The sequence below is a fragment of the Vigna unguiculata genome, chromosome 10, assembly GCF_004118075.2.
Source record: "Vigna unguiculata cultivar IT97K-499-35 chromosome 10, ASM411807v1, whole genome shotgun sequence".
Taxonomy (NCBI): Eukaryota; Viridiplantae; Streptophyta; class Magnoliopsida; order Fabales; family Fabaceae; genus Vigna; species Vigna unguiculata.
The window spans coordinates 37,498,177-37,514,396 of NC_040288.1; the positions used below are offsets into that span (position 1 = coordinate 37,498,177).

The 16,220-nt window shown below is 29.8% G+C and overlaps 2 protein-coding genes across 3 annotated transcripts; both read right to left on the reverse strand.

The window, feature by feature from the left end:
• Positions 1-1,270: 1,270 nt before the first annotated feature.
• Positions 1,271-4,756, reverse strand: LOC114166750 (uncharacterized calcium-binding protein At1g02270-like). Of its 2 annotated transcripts, none has more exons than XM_028051544.1 (11): positions 4,469-4,756; positions 4,163-4,372; positions 3,921-4,025; positions 3,685-3,790; positions 3,274-3,491; positions 3,092-3,168; positions 2,881-2,995; positions 2,663-2,788; positions 2,270-2,374; positions 2,066-2,173; positions 1,271-1,918 (listed from the first exon to the last, which is right to left on the reverse strand). In XM_028051544.1, the coding sequence occupies exons 1-11, from the start codon at positions 4,469-4,471 to the stop codon at positions 1,679-1,681; spliced, it is 1,413 nt and encodes a 470-aa protein (XP_027907345.1). In that variant the 5' UTR covers positions 4,472-4,756; the 3' UTR covers positions 1,271-1,678. The 2 variants fall into 2 exon arrangements, with proteins under 2 accessions (XP_027907345.1, XP_027907344.1); XM_028051543.1 differs by having other exon boundaries at positions 1,271-1,921.
• A 6,060-nt stretch (positions 4,757-10,816) lies between these two features.
• Positions 10,817-14,739, reverse strand: LOC114166751 (ribosome production factor 1). The gene is made up of 11 exons (XM_028051545.1): positions 14,392-14,739; positions 14,216-14,296; positions 13,721-13,816; positions 13,474-13,557; positions 13,315-13,384; positions 13,098-13,180; positions 12,569-12,648; positions 12,225-12,323; positions 12,018-12,126; positions 11,275-11,364; positions 10,817-11,191 (listed from the first exon to the last, which is right to left on the reverse strand). The coding sequence occupies exons 1-11, from the start codon at positions 14,638-14,640 to the stop codon at positions 11,153-11,155; spliced, it is 1,080 nt and encodes a 359-aa protein (XP_027907346.1). The 5' UTR covers positions 14,641-14,739; the 3' UTR covers positions 10,817-11,152.
• Positions 14,740-16,220: the final 1,481 nt, after the last annotated feature.

Below are 16,220 nucleotides of genomic sequence, written 5' to 3' on the forward strand. Positions count from 1 at the left end.
GAAAATAAAAATATTAAATAAATTTAACCATTGACAATTTCCAAAGTAATGAGAACATAACTTTCATGAAATTAATAGGTAATTGAGTCACTCCACCATTCTTTACGTATTGGGCCGTGAAAATTGGTGCAAATGACTTTTCATTCTCCAAAGTTACAATAAACAGAAAATTCCTTTGAATTGAATTTTACCTTAAATATATTTTTAATTCTACAAACATACGACAAGTTTTTCTTATATTTCAAATTCAAAATTATTCTTCCGCTGAAACTGTTCTTTCTACATAATGTGAATAGAAATAGAAAATATTTGACGATAAGGCTGTGTAAATAATATCTTGAACAATATTTGAAAAATAAATGTCTAGATTGATTTGAAATTTGGGGACTAAATACAAATCTATTTCAGATTAGTGAAACTATAAATATAATTAACTATTGTTTTTTATTGATAAATTTACTATATGATGATTTTTTTTTTTTGGTAAATACTTACGAAAACTGATAATAGAAACAAAACGAAACCTAATAGACACTGTATTTTCTCTCCAGCTGTTTAGTTAAATGCAAAAATGTTTTATTCAGTTTTGGATAAAGAGTAAAATAAAAAAAATATTATCAAATGCGCTTTGTATTTTGTATTTTTGTGGCATACGGAAAACTATGCTTTATACTTTCTCAAGAATTGGACGTTGGAATGAAATTGCATTGAGAAAACACAATATAAATTCACGACTTTGATTTTATATATTTTTCAGAAACTAAAGTATAACATTAAATTATGATAATAATTGGCAATTTTTGTGATTTAAGTTTAAAGTGAAATTCTTTTGAAAGCGTTTAAAAACATTTTGTATCTATTTGAACCTACAAGATTCATAGTTTGTTTCCTTGTTTATTTCTGTGTTGGACTCTCCTTGTTGGATCACTACTGCAATCTTCTCCGAACTTCCCGCACCCCATAATAACTAATCGCACCCCGTATTGATATAAAAAGACTAAAATACGCCCGTTCTGTAAATTTTGGCGAAATGCATTTCTTGTGTTTGGAAAATTCATTTCAAAATACATCATATACACATTCTATAAAATTTGTTTCTGAAATCTTGTTTCAGAATGCATTAAACTCTATTTCAAAAAGTTTATTCCAGAAAATTTTGAGAACATATATTCCGAAAATTGAAAAAGTATTTCCCAGAGAAAAGATTATATGGTATATAGCCATTTTTTGTCAAAATCAATGGATCCAAAGTGGGAAAGGGAAATAAATAGATAATATAAATATATATGCACATCCATTTCTACATTGCAAAAATATCTTTACATTGCTATCCCATTACCAGAAAAAAGCATGGCCAGGGCTTTCCAAAACTTGTTACACCATACACTAACTTGACTCCACACCTTCATATACATGACAGATTAATAACTAATGGTAGGACATGTTTGGCAAGGACTAAAATTGAAAGTGAAAAAAACATCACTTTTGTTTACCCCTACATCAAACTTGTCCCAAAATTGAAAAATTTTCCATAGATATAACTTTTGTACTTCTGGGTATATTTCTATCCAGAATGGACTGAAATATACCCAGAGATTGACATTGTATTTCACAACTTTTTTTTGGTGAATTCTAAGAGGCCTAAATACTAATAGTGGCATGAAGGAGCCAGGTAGGTTCAGTTTTGTGTGGCAGAACATCTCATCCTTGCTGGTGAAAACACAGCTGTGAGTCTAGCATGATCAGAGAGAGAATAATCTTCTGGCCATAGTCCTTTCTCCACTTCACGCGGATACAGCATTGCATTCTTTATCATAAAACCAATGGCTTCTTGCTGCTCCAATTCTGTGTTACCATCTTCCATGCACCCTTTCACACTTTCTAACACATGATTTGGACATGCTGAATTCCAAATCTTCTGCTGCAATGCAAACTCAATCATTACTACTGTTTCACTCTCTCAACAATATATGTATATAGCAACTTTCTGAAATGTTTAATGATAAAATTTTAACATGCATTAGGCACATGATGCAATGAAGCTTTACTGTTTTAACATCCATACCTTGAACTCTTCAAAGTCGATGACACCATTTCCATCCACGTCTGCATGATTCCACAGATCTTGTAATTGTTGAAAGCATAGTCCATAAGGCACACCAATTAACTTTACCTGCACAAGTTATGATATGCTGTAAGTCTATTTCTCTGTTTTTATGTTTTTGCCTCTTGCTTGAGAAATTTATAACATCACATGTGATGAAAGTACCTGACGAAGTGCTTCGGAGAAACTAAAATATGTCACAGAATCAGCATAGTTGTCACCCTTCAGAAAGGCAAATGCATCATTTTCTGATCCTTTTCGCAACTGGAACTGAAAAGAAAAAGAGATAGCATTAGCTGCAAAGAAAAAATGTTCGTGATTATATTCGTCACAGCAAAAATATGGTTATGTGATTATGAAGGCCGTGTATTGTTTTTGGTGTAAATACTTAAGATTTCTATGATAAGCTCGTCCATAACGATTTCTTAAAGCCACTACATATGTGTCACACCACATACCCTGAACAGTTGACTTGCATATTAATCATTTTATAAGTAAAAAGTCAGAAATACCAAGACAACAAAAAAATATATAACAAATTGCGTGAATCATACTCACTTTTAGTATACTAAATACAGCTTCAGCCCAACTGGTCTTCAAAGGTTTACGTGCTTGATTGGGATTGCAAAGCCAAATGAAGTCAACACCACAGATATTTCCTCTATGATTTCGGTGACTAACCCACTGCATGATCCAAGAGACAAAAATATACTAAGACCATGATTTTCATACCAGGAAAGTGTGTGTAAAATTCAATCTTTTAATGAAATATTTACCTTGTGAGCATCTGCATAACTGTCACTGTATTCATTAGCAATATCATACGATGATACAAACCCCTGTGACCTAAGGAACTTGTAAACATGCCCACGTTTGCTGCCATTCCAGTCTCTGCATCAGATAGAACATGAAGTTCACATCATAAGGACATCTTTTCCAGTTAAAATACCAGCAGAACATGATAAGAAAATCTACCAATAAACTCACCCACAGAGTATGATAGGCATGGGTTTGAGCCTGTTTTCTCTCTGATACAATTCCACATACTGCAATATTTGGTAAACCTACAACAAGGCAAATGATTGGTGTAGTGTTAGGATTGAAGGCAAGTTGGATACACAATCATCAATGGATAAGAAAAGGGATTTATTTACATGGGTCTCGCATACCTGATTCAATCTCACTAAACAAAGACTTGAATCGTGAGGAAATAACAAGTGGGTGTTCACAATCAGAAACTCTTGGGGAACACCTCCTTTTTGGTTTTGTGAGGGGGAAACTGACTGAACGTGTAGCAATTGAGCAACACGATCGCCACAATCGTTGAAAAGCAACTCTCGATAATCCAAAACTCTTAGACATTCTTTATGTATAGCAGTCAATAGACCTGCATAATATACACGAGCGTTTGAGACAAAGAGCAACAAAACTACACGGAGACAGAAGCATGGATCTTGTAGAAAAAACAATGAAACATTCCTCCAGAATCACATGGAACATTGGCACTAACAATTATCAAACACATAAGTACAATAATTTGGAAATACCCATAAGGATCAAAGTAATCTTCACACACTTACCATCTCCACGGTTGTTGGTTCGACCAAGCTTGAAGAGATTGTAGCCGGCATCTCCAAGTCTCTCCTCATACATGTGAACAAGCTCTTCATTTCCAACCCAGAATTCCTATACATGAAACAGACATCATAGTATAGAGTGAGTGAGTGAGAGCTGATAACGAAAAACACCATTCACGACCAAAGAAAAATATTTTTTTCACGAGACAATGCCCACAAGAAAGGAGAGAAATTGCTACCTGGAGACACATAATGGAAGATGATTCAGAAAGCAAGCAATCGAGAATCATCTCATTCCTCGGCAACCACAATGATCTGCAGTTACTTTCACGTAGGCCTTGGTTCTGTTCACAACAATAACAGAGCAAATTCAGATTTCAAAGTGAAACCCTCCAAAATCTAATCATAGGATCACTCTCCATCCACACCATGTGAACAGTGTGAACACAATAAAACTAAGGAAAAGAGCACCACACAACACCTGTGGATCCATCCGTTTGTAAATCGGAGCCAGAATGTTGAAAGTGGTGAATGAAACGCAAGAAGGGTCTCTCTCCACCTCTGTCACTGGTGTGAAACGGCCACCCCTGCTAATTCTGGAAAGTTCTGCATCACCGCTATAACCGTTGATACCATTATGAGAAGAACTATTACCTCTTCTCAAATTAAACTTAGCGCCCGCAGCCACCACCTGAGTTCAAAAATCAAAATGACCCTTTTTTCAAAACCACCCTCCAAAAAATCCAAATCAAATAAAATTGAGAAAAAAAAGGACCCAATCACCTACCATTCTCCAGATCCTCGCCACAGTCAATAAAGGTAATACTTTGAACTTAAATTTAAGTACTTTAAGAAGAAATTCGAAAAGTCAGGGAGCTTCTGCTTGTTCTTCTTCTCTTATCTCTTACTTTCCACAATGATCGCCTTTTCGTTCTCTCTCTTTTGGCGTTGTGATGAGCAAGCAAACGCAATTATATTATATATATATATATATATATATATATATATATATAAATATTTAAGGTGAGGAGAGAGAAGGTTTTGATTTTGGATTGTGGGTGCAGAAAAAGGCAAGGAGACACGACAAGGACATGACAAGTTGAGGGTTTCAGCATTACCGTTTCATGTGATAAAATGACTTCATGAAGGAATCTTTTTCTGTGTTGTGGTTATCACTTTTTTATCGATTTCAGAGACACACACTTGACTCTGCAACGCAACGCACACGTCTATAACATCTCAATAAAAACGACAATTTCCTCAACTGGGATTCGGTTAAAGTTAAAAGATCATTATTCATTCCACAGTATTTCATCTTCATCATCAACCTTTTTCTTTGCCCACAGTATATCTATCCCGCAGCCGAAACGCAAAGATCCAAGGTTTATCAGAGACGCCCACGTTATTTTATTCAAGGGAAATCAAAACCAAGAACTTTCTTGTTTTTATGTATTAAATTTTTATGGTGGTACATTCATTTGTTTGCAAGAAAGGAGGGAAAAAGTAAAACTAATATAAGTTATTTAATGTTAGAGAAAAAAACAACTTTTAAATTTTTTTTTTAACTCTTTTTATTGTTTTTATTTACTTTTTCTTCATCTCTTATCTGTTTTTTTCGTTTATTTAAAACGTATTGTTATTTTATTTTGTTACAATTTTTTCCGATCCTCTTCAACATTACAAAATTAATTTATTTCCGTTTATGGCAGAAAAATCTTCACCTTCTCAAAAAAGGGTGGAAAAAAAGTTAAAAAGAGCCCAAAAACTGTTTTAAAACGTAATCTCCCCGGTTTTAATATAAGAAACAATAATAATTTGTTAATTTAGAAAGCTAATTAATACTATTAAGTGAAATTAATTTTATTTTAAAAATGTGTTTTGACTATTATTTCATAATTTTTTATATAAAAGTAAAAGAAAACCTTCAAATAAGTTAAATAAGTCAATTAAAATTATGATATTTTAAAAATCAATTAACTCCTTAATTTAAAAACTAAACTATACCGTTTAAAAAAAAGGTGATAAATTTGAAGCTTCAGTTGCACGTGACGGTTCTATGATGTTTGAAGTGTAACGATTGGGTTAGTTTACTTAACTATTTATAGTTTGGTCTTCCTTCAATGTCTCACACTTTTTCGTAAAAATTAATGCTTTAATATAATTAATCATCGTATTAATAACAGACCTAGGTGGTTTGATTGAGTGTAACGTTAACGTTAAACTAATTTGGTCTTCTTTCAATGTCTTACATTTTTTTATATCATAAATTAATGTCACGAGTCAAGTGTTAATCGCAAAGTTAGCAAAATGTTATGTTTTTTTTTATCAGCAGCAAAATGTTATGTGTTTGGTATGGTGGAGGAGATGATAGAGAAACATATACGAAATAAATAGACACACCAAAAAAAAAAGTGTCCCATGTATACTTTTTTCAGTAACATAAAAAGAAATAACGAAAAATTTAAAGATTTTATTATTTGAATTAATTTTAATGCTTATATTATGTATAATGTGAAGCAGAGACTAATTAACGGAGGATGATAGCACCCAACACTATGATAGCAGGTTGATTATGATTGAAAACACAATCACTGAATGTATTCAGACCCTTCATTTTCTATTGTTCGGTGTTAAATATCAATAATAAATGTGTTGAAATTCTTTTAGCCCACAATAAAATGCATGACTGAAATACATCGAAATCATCACAAATAAACAAATAACTGTCAAATCAAAAATATGTTAACATGGCATCAAAATGTTTTTTTTTGTTTTGCTTTATACACGAGTAACTCTTACGCTACAATATTTTAAAGTTTTTATTTTTCATTTTTTTAAATGTATCAAAATAAATTTGCTCAAAAGTAAACTAATTCGGTAATAAAATTATTTTAAAAACATTTAAACGAATTTATATGAATACTTAAAATAATAAAATCATTCATTAACGATGAATTTAAATAAAAAAAATTATTAATCATTATAATAATAAATTTAAATATTAATTTATTAATTAAAAAATTATTGGTTATTAAAATAATTATATTATAAATAAACATTTATTTATTTATGAATTAATTTACAAATCAATTTCTTTAATAGTAAAAATCTTTTAACTTGTTTAGTGACTAAATTGTTTAGAAAATTAAAATTTTAATAAATACAATTTTAAAAATTAATTTAGAGATCAATTATAATTTTTTATTCATAATAATAATTATTTTAATAATTAATAATCTTTATTTTATAAATTAATATTTAAATTATTTATTAAAATGACTAATAATTTTATTAAATTAATTATGAATAAAATATTTTTATAATGTAATCTTATTTATTACGATATGTATAGTATATATGTTCATTATTCAGGTTCAGAATTTAATTTGAAGGAATTCGAGTTCATAATGTAAAATAACGCCTTTTTAGAAAATTGACCAAATTTTAGGAATTCGAGTGCATAATTCGAGTTAATTTTTTTCCAAATTCTTTATTAGTTTCTGAAAAGAAAATAAAAAATCCCATTGAAATTTAATTGTCCGGAAACGAATTCCGATTCAACTTCTAACATTTGACAACACTTTTCATATTTAGAAATTCAATTTCTTAAAAATTGAATTTGAAAAATATTTCTATATTCAAAGTTGAAAACTCGACTTTTCAAAAATTAAACATTAACTAATTTTTCAATATCAATATTATTATTTCATATAGCAAATATTTTTTTATATTCGAGTTTTAAAATATAAAAAGTAAATAGGGAAGGTTTTGATCATAGCCGGAGCCATTATTAATGGATCTTTTAAATGACAATTTATAAAAAAAAAATATAAATCAATACAATTTGAGTCTAAACCATGCAAGAGATCAATATTACTTTAAAAAAAAAAAGTTTTCAATCTTAATTTAACCTTTTTATATCTATATTTAAACTCATATTTAAATTTTTAATAAATAATAAATCCATATATTATATTTATTTGAAGAATTTTCTTAAATTTATTGAAAAAATAAAACTTCGAATAGTCCACATATTGCCACCCACCTATATCTTACCTTATTCAATTTTTTCTTCATACTTTTTTTTTCTTTTCTTTCTTATTGCTAAAAATAGAGTAAGAGGTGGAATGAGTATTCTGAATACTGAATTCATAATTTTTTTACGAAAAAATATGATAGTTTGACAAAAAAAATTACATTTTTTTTAATATGATAAAAAAAATTATTTTATTATTTTATTTTGATTAAAAAACAAAAAATTAATCTATTAAATTCTATTTATGAAAAAATTGTTAATTTTATTAAAAAAAATTGTCAAAAAATTATTCATAGTTTTTTAATGATGCATGTGGAGATCGTACCATTTATGTCTAAAAGGGAACTTTAAAATTTAATGCAGCTTTTGTAATCAGACAATGTTCTGAGAAGTAACAGAAACATGCATCAGTTGTCGGTGACGCCATAAAAGTAGGAAAGAAAGAAAGATATTGAGAAGAAGAAAGTACCAACCACATGCCTCAACCAGACACCAACTATTAAATTAGGGTTAGAAATGAAAGAGAAAAACATAGATAATTAACAAAAATTTTCTTTAATTCTTCTGGGTTTGCAGCAATTATGGGTTTGTGGGGCTTAAGAAATTAAAAAATGTTGGATTCATTAATACTTAACTGTGCCGACAGATTCAGATAATTTGATTAATGGAGAAGAGGTGCAAGAAGCGATGAGTTTGTGTTTCAAATTAAATAATAAGGTTGTCAGTGACAGAAAACTAAGTATAAGAGCGTGTGAGACTCACGGCTATGGCGGCAGCCGAATATTTAGGTACGTGTATTTATTAATGTAAAAAATTAAAATGAGACAAATTTTGTTAATACATAAAATAAAGATTTTGTAAATTTTTATGCATGTGTATGTTTGTTTCTTTACATTTAATTTTAAAATATTTGTATTTAATTATTTTGGATGTATTTTTTCGGTATTAAGACAAGTTCCGATAGTATTTAAAAACATATAGATTTGTTTATTATTCTTATTCACATGTTGTATTGTATAAATGGAAACTTTGAAATATGATTACTTTCAATGGCGTTGTTATTGTTGTTATGACATCGAGACTGGTGTTACATGAATACTTTTTATTTTTTTTAGACATTTAATAAGATAATAATGCTTTTACTTTTTTTAAGTTGATATATTTTAAATTATTTTATATTGTAAAATAAAGATGTCATCATTGATTGATGTTAAGTGAGTGTATAGTAGAAAATGAAATGTTTGTATCACCATGGAAAAAATCATTTTATGTGGAAAAAAAAAGAAAACTCTTGAAAGAACATGAATAATAAAACAGATATTAAAAATATTTTTTCAATAAAATGATTTGTATTTATTATGATATTGTTTTTTTCTTTAACAAGGAGTAAGACTGTTTACTTTTAATAAATAGTGGCTAAACACATAAAAGAATATGTTTAATAATATTAAAAAGAATGTACATAATGAACAAATCGTTATTAATAAGATTTATAACACGATGATTACTATAAAAACCAATACTCTTATCGTATATAATAAGTTCGATAAAATAAAAACGATAATCATATTTTTACTCATTTTTTATCCATTTTTAATTTATTATTTTTATTATTGTTAAATTATTTATTTTGAATTTTTGAAATAATATAATGGAATGATTTAAAAGTAATTAAAATAATGAATTAAAAGTGAATAAAAAAATTAAATTAAAATATTATTATCCAGACAAAAATATGATCTTTAAACTATACATGTCTAATTTATTTTTTTCAAATTATTATAGACTAAACACATAAAATGCTTTATTTATCGGTCAATACAGCTTATCCATACAGATGTATAAAAGATGAAGGAAGGAACTTGCAAGTCTTCACCACCTTATATTTTCCTTTCTCCTCTGTAACACGCGTTTATTCATACCCAAAACGTGTGGGCCTAATCCAGGGCAAACTTTTGCATCAGATGTCTTGTTTTCATCGTATCCACCTCCTCACTCATTCATCAATATTATTCCCAAATCTTTAATCACAGTTGTGCAATGGAACCATTAACACCACTTCCAACATTTCTCTTTATCAATGGACGCAAATGTTTCCAATGTGAAAGAACGAAACTCTCATGAACAAGTTGATGAAATATTGAATTCTTGAATCAAGTTGAAAAAAGATTCATCTATAGAAGATTTCCTTATGTACATAAAAATTTAAAAATTATTATAGCTGATTATAATAAGTGATGAAGAAGAATTGAGTATTTCTTATGTTTAAATGTTTCTTCTTGAACGCGTGAATAACAGTTTTAATTACCTTTAACAGATTCTATTACTTAAAATCAAATATATATTCTAATAATGTTGTAGGGTAATGAAATTTCAGATCCATCATTCCTATAAGCATTTTTGGATAACCTTCAACAGTTTTAAGATGAAAGAATCACTTATAGAAATAAAAACGTAGTTTGAGAATTATGTTAAAATACAATTATCTTCACAAGTGTTTTTTAATTCAAAAGTTATCCTTGACTTGGGCCAGAGTGCCACCATTACAAATTCTTTCGGCTACCAAAATATGCAGAATTCAGAGGAATGTTTGAAAAGATTGTGCCGAAAGGCAAAAGTACACTTCAAGTAATTCTACTTACAACGGAAGAGAGCAAAACAACTTTACTTATAATTTCACATACTAATGCAACCAAATTATTAAACCTTTTAATAAAAAATCAATGTTGGATAAAAAATAAACAAAATTTTATTATTATATATTAAAAATAACCCTTTACCTTACAAAATTAAAAATTTCCTAAAACTATTGAACTAACTCCTTCTACTGCTATAAAATTAGTCTTAAAAATAAAAAATAATCATTCAAATATGTGGATGCAGTTTCCTACCCTTTTGCCGCAAGGGATTTGTGCAGATACCTTTAATACAGAATTTTGAACGAACTAGGTGTTTAATCATTAAAAAAGATAAGATACCTGTAGTTGACGAAAATCATTGGTGACCATTTAAAATTCGGTCTCTGTCAGTTAAAATTCGTCCTGAGAATTTTTCTTTGGGCGGCGATTAAACAGAGCACAAATCGTGACACGTTTCAGGTAATGCTAATAATACACCCATCGCCACATGGAGTCAATCCTGTGACATCAATAAACTCAGAATACAACACAGTAGAAAGAAACGAAACCGTGAACATAGAAAGAGACCGCTATAGAATCAATTATATTGGTTACAATAAACCTGCCAATACGTTATCTCTTTCCCAACCACCAATACATTTTGAGTTAAAGATTGTTCACGGGTATACAAAGATGATAGGACTTTAGCCCAGATAAAATAAAAATAAATGATACATCAAATTTAACTAAAAACAAGTTGACGCAAGAGAACTATTCCACCAAAAATGATGTCCAAAATTCAACTCTCCAAAACAAGTCATAGGAAAAACCTTCTTCGACTTGTATCCATTTCCGCCTAAAAGAAAAAAAAAGAGACAAAAGAGTCAAGTAAAGTCAGACCAAGAATTGAAAAAGCGAGTTAGTTAGCAAACAAATTACCTTGTGAACCCATTCATATTCCCCACCCTTTGTGTCAAAGGTTCCATTCTGCAGGCTAATCAACTTCAACGTGAAACGAGGGCCACATTCCTACGTAAGTGAAGGGCCAAGTTTGAAGACCATTATTCATATGAAACAACAAATATTACAGCTTGAACAGATCAAGAATTTAAATACTTGAAAATATCATAAACATTGGACGTTTTGAAGGTAAAATGCATACAAAAAAAATGAAATAATTTAATTTTGTAACAAAATGTGACATCCTTAATCTTAGTATACATAAATAAAATTGGCTACCGATCTTTCCTGATTCAGATTGAATTGTAAAATAGATGTCATCGGACATTGGTAACACAAGTTGCAAAGTCTCTATAAGAATTTGTAAGCATCCATACCATGGAGACAACTTTTAGTTAATCACACTCATGATTAACTCTCTAGAGTCCACATCTAAATAAAGATTAAATAACAAACAACTGGCATAAACAAATTACATAATCTGCACAATCTCTCCTCTATACCCTCTGACAAGATCACAGACGTCAACAATCTGAAAAGCCAGTTCACAATATCTAATATAGACAGAACAACACTCCACATACATACTATACCACTTGGATTGACAAACAAGGAAAGTAATGAGGAACATAATAACTAAATGTAATACAGTGGTCAACATCTATTGAGTTTTTAAATGGCGGTGGAAAGTAAAAGGAAAATAAAAAAGAGCCAAGACCAACCTGAAGCCGAGCAATTACTTTCTGTTCAGGAACATTATCACTCTTGCCATCTTTGTCCTTTTTACCCTTGGACTCAGCTTTTTTAACTTCTTTCTTTTCAAAAATGTACCTTTTAAGTATGGTTGAACATAACACAGTGTCAAGAGAGTGAAAATTACTAATATTTTGAAGCAAGTGGCAATATTGTATGTTTTAACAGATATATACCGGTGATGACGGAAGAAAATAAAATCTCTCTGGTTGTGGAAGGTGACTACTCGTCGGCCTTTAAATTCTGGATCTTGAGGAAAAATAGACTGTATCAACCTATTAACACAAACCATTATTATATTGAAACTAGAAACAGAGTAGATATCTGTTTATGAAAAATTCTATAAGCAAAATGGGGAACAAATCTTTAGATTCCTTTTAGGCTATTTGCATATTATTTATATAAAAGTACCAGACAGGAAGTACATAAAAGTATTTCTATAAGACCTACCATTTGAATAAAGCAAAATTATAAGAAAAAACCATTACAGCTGAAACATACAATAAGATAAAATAATCACCTTCCAATTCGAGACCCTAGACGTGTTGTGAAGTTATTCAGTACAAGCTCAGGCTTGTGACTGGTTGGAGTTCCATGATTCTGCAACGGACACCAAATGCATGCAATCAAAGTTTAAATCATTTATTTCTGTCGACAAAAAGTAGCATGCTTAATTTAAGTACGTAAATGAAATTGTATCAATCTCTACTGCTGATAGACAATTATTAATAATAAAATAACAAGTTGCAATTGTGAGTGCAAATTAAAATCACATTTAGTAGACATTTTCAAAATAAATAAAAAATTATAAATTATTGTCAACACAAAAATATTACTGCTTTATAGATTAGATATACGACCTAAATTGAAGTATCAATTCATAGGTGACCGATAAGCAAAAAACAAAGGAGACAAAAAGTAACTTCAACTGTTGAGCATCTATACACTTAACAAGTCGCAACTAGATTTATTTCTCCCTCAATCAAAATTTTAAGAGACATTTTTAACTTATCTACCCCAAAATTCAAAATAAGCAGATTATTGCATACCTTAATATCCTTGCGCAAAACAAGCTTCGACAGCTTGAAATGAGCAGTGGGCCCATTAGGTACACCAATTATTAGAAGAGCATCTGCAAATGGGAGCAAGAATCATGTAGGGCATGTTGCCCAGAAATCTAAGGGAGAAAGACCAACATACCTAAAAAACAATCTTTAAATGTATAAATCTGTATGGACTGAATTTTCACTGGAAGGAAAACCTTACCTGGTTCCCTACGATTGGTGTGAACAACTATAATAGAAGTGAAGTCCTTATTCTTTGCATATTCTACAATCTGTGATCAAAAAACAAAATTAGAAAAAATCTCTCAAACATGTTTTAATTTCCCCGGCTATTAGGTTAAGACAGTCCGAAACCCAGCACCTTTTTTAGATCATATGTTCCTCTCCTATAGTAATGAGCATTTGGTATAACAGATAGCAACTCCGATATAAATGCAGGTCCCCTCTGCAGAGCAAGTCATGTCTCAGCCAAGGTCAGAAAAGTTATACAATTAAGAATGACGATATTCTCCCAAAAAAAGTGAATCTAGAATACAAAGAAACTAAGGAGTAAAGAGTTATTGCTTCAGAAACACTCATTTTAGATTAGACGGATATTACAAACATACACTAGAATTGAAGCGGCAAGTGGTGATTAATATCTTGGGAGTTTGTTGCTGATTCAAAATTGAACTGAATTCATCAGCATCATTCCCTGCAAACAACTGCAAACAAACAAGTATTATTCATTAGTCAAAACAAATGATGTTTGAATTTTGAACAACATCAGCACTGCGCACATAGAAATAGTAAACACAAGCCCCTCGTCAAAACCTTTACTCCATTTTAAAATTGACTGAATTCCATAGTTTGCAACATGTTCTTGTTCCCCGCTATTTTCAACCTTAAACCCCCACTCATGCTGTTGCTATACTACCAAACTCGGATTGAAATGTTCCAACTTAGATTGGCGCAATCAGTTAGCTCATCCGTGATTCTCAGAAAAAAAAATGTGGAATTATCACTTAGCTTAAAAAAAACTCTAACTCAATTCAATCTAACCCAATATATAGCAATAAAAACACGGTAATGATTTCTAAATGACAAAGCACAAAATTCAAAACCTCTTCGTCGTCGGGCTTGCAAACGGTCTCGTCAAACTCCCTAGTGTTCTCAATTGTGCGAGGGACCTTCTTCTCCGGAAGCTGCATAACCATGAATAATCGTTATTGTTTCTGATACGTATCGAACACAGCAGCAACAACAATTTAGATTCACATTCGGGGAATTAAGAAACTACCTCTTCACCGAGTTCAAGAGCTTTCTTGACAGCTGCATCACGAGCCTTGGCCTTAGCGCGCTTATCGAGTTTCTTCTGGTGCTTCAACTTCGCGTGCACCTCAGATCTCTTCTCCTTGTTCTTTATCATCGAAGGACGTAATTGGTCCTTCTTCTCCTCCGTTGCCACAGTCTTCTTCCTCTTGGAGAACGCTGTTTCTGATTCTTCCACATCTGAGTCATCGTCGTTCTTCCTCCTCTTTCCCCCCATTGGAATGCTAGGTTAGGGTTTCGGAAACGCAGAGAAAAGGCAAGGGGTGGGTTTACAGTATAGGGTTTATGAAAAATGGGGTAATTGGTTTTTTCTCTTTGCCCTTTCTCAAGAATTCTACTATTGCTGTGATAGAAGAAAATAATTTAAAATTTTAGCTAAAATAAACAAATTATTTATAAACAAAACAAATAAAAATACTGAATAATAATAATAATAATATAAAATTATAAAATATTATCTATAATGAATGAAAGAATTACTGGTAAATCAAATACTACGAAGAAATATCGTTTTATTTTCTTAATAAAATCAAATATTGTATTTTTATTAATTATGTTAAACAGGTGCAGTACTGACATAAATATTATAATCTATTCGAAATTTCTACTGGTCAAAAAGTTAGTAGATTTAGACAATGTCGTAAGTATTTATATGCTATCTTTATTGTCACGTGTATTTTGTTTCTTTACTATTATATTTTAATTTTGGATTAAATATAAGTAAAAATTTAAAATAATAATTTTCTTTTATATTTTTTTTAATTCAGTCTCAAACGTAGTTTTTTAACCTATATTATTAAGTTTATTTCACGTTTAAATCTTGTTTCTAAATTTAAAATTAAAAAAAATGTTAACTATCATGAAACGTAAATACGTTTTGAAATTTTAAATAAATTTTAAAAAATTTAGTTAGAAAGATTCGATCTATGCATTTTTAAAATTTAGGATTAAATTAAATAAAAGTTTTAAGTAAAAATTAATTCTAATTTTTACGAGGAGAATAAAAATATATTTAACAATTTAATTTTTATATAAAATATTAAACCTAATATTTTTCATATGACTTCAATTTAATTTTTTTAAAACATGTAAAAATAATAAACTGGTTATAGTGTTAAATAAAATGGTAGGCAACAAAAAATATATAAAAGAGAGCTTAGAGTAAATTGTTTTATTCATGTAAGATAAAAACCTTTTTACAAGTTTATAAATAATAGATTCAGTCACTTAAACATAACAAACCCATGTTTTATACAAGATAACAAAATCCTAAAATTAAAAATATTTAAATAACTTAAAAGAAACATTAACATGACATAAACCACAACACAAATATTCTAATATTCTTTCTCTTAAATTGATTCATTCAGTTTATTTATACATAAGTTTCTTCAAACTGGATCATCCAAAGTACATATTCTTGTTAACCTCCTTAAGTTTTGAAAAACTGAAACCTTGATAGATTTTATAAATGTATCAGCCAATTGCTCATCACTTATGGAGAACTTCAAGTCAATTACTCCATCGTTAATGAAATCCCTTATAAAGCAAAACCTCACATTAATGTGCTTGCTTCTTCCATGTAGTATTAGATTCTTGGAAAGCTTAATTGTTGAATTTTTATCACAAAAAACTGTAGTGACTTCTGGTTGTTTAAATTTCAGCTCCTCAAGTATTCCTACTTAGCCAAATAGCTTCACAAGCACATGTTATTGCAAAAACAAATTCAGCTTTTGTACTTGACAAAGTGACAATAGATTGCTTTTTAGATTACCATGAAACAACAACTGTGTCAAG

What these genes read in the sequence shown, in the direction of transcription:
- LOC114166750 (XM_028051543.1), bottom strand. An exon ending in CTGTATTTAGTATACTAAAA is followed by an intron (nt 2,375 to 2,662) that starts GTGAGTATGATT and finishes TTTTCTTTTCAG; the next exon opens with TTCCAGTTGCGAAAAGGATC. An exon ending in TCGACTTTGAAGAGTTCAAG is followed by an intron (nt 1,922 to 2,065) that starts GTATGGATGTTA and finishes TTTGCATTGCAG; the next exon opens with CAGAAGATTTGGAATTCAGC.
- LOC114166751 (XM_028051545.1), bottom strand. Translation starts at nt 14,640, where the DNA reads ATGGGGGGAAAGAGGAGGAAGAACGACGATGACTCAGATGTGGAAGAA. An exon ending in CTAGGGTCTCGAATTGGAAG is followed by an intron (nt 12,324 to 12,568) that starts GTGATTATTTTA and finishes TTGTGTTAATAG; the next exon opens with GTTGATACAGTCTATTTTTC. An exon ending in ATTTTCTTCCGTCATCACCG is followed by an intron (nt 12,127 to 12,224) that starts GTATATATCTGT and finishes CATACTTAAAAG; the next exon opens with GTACATTTTTGAAAAGAAAG.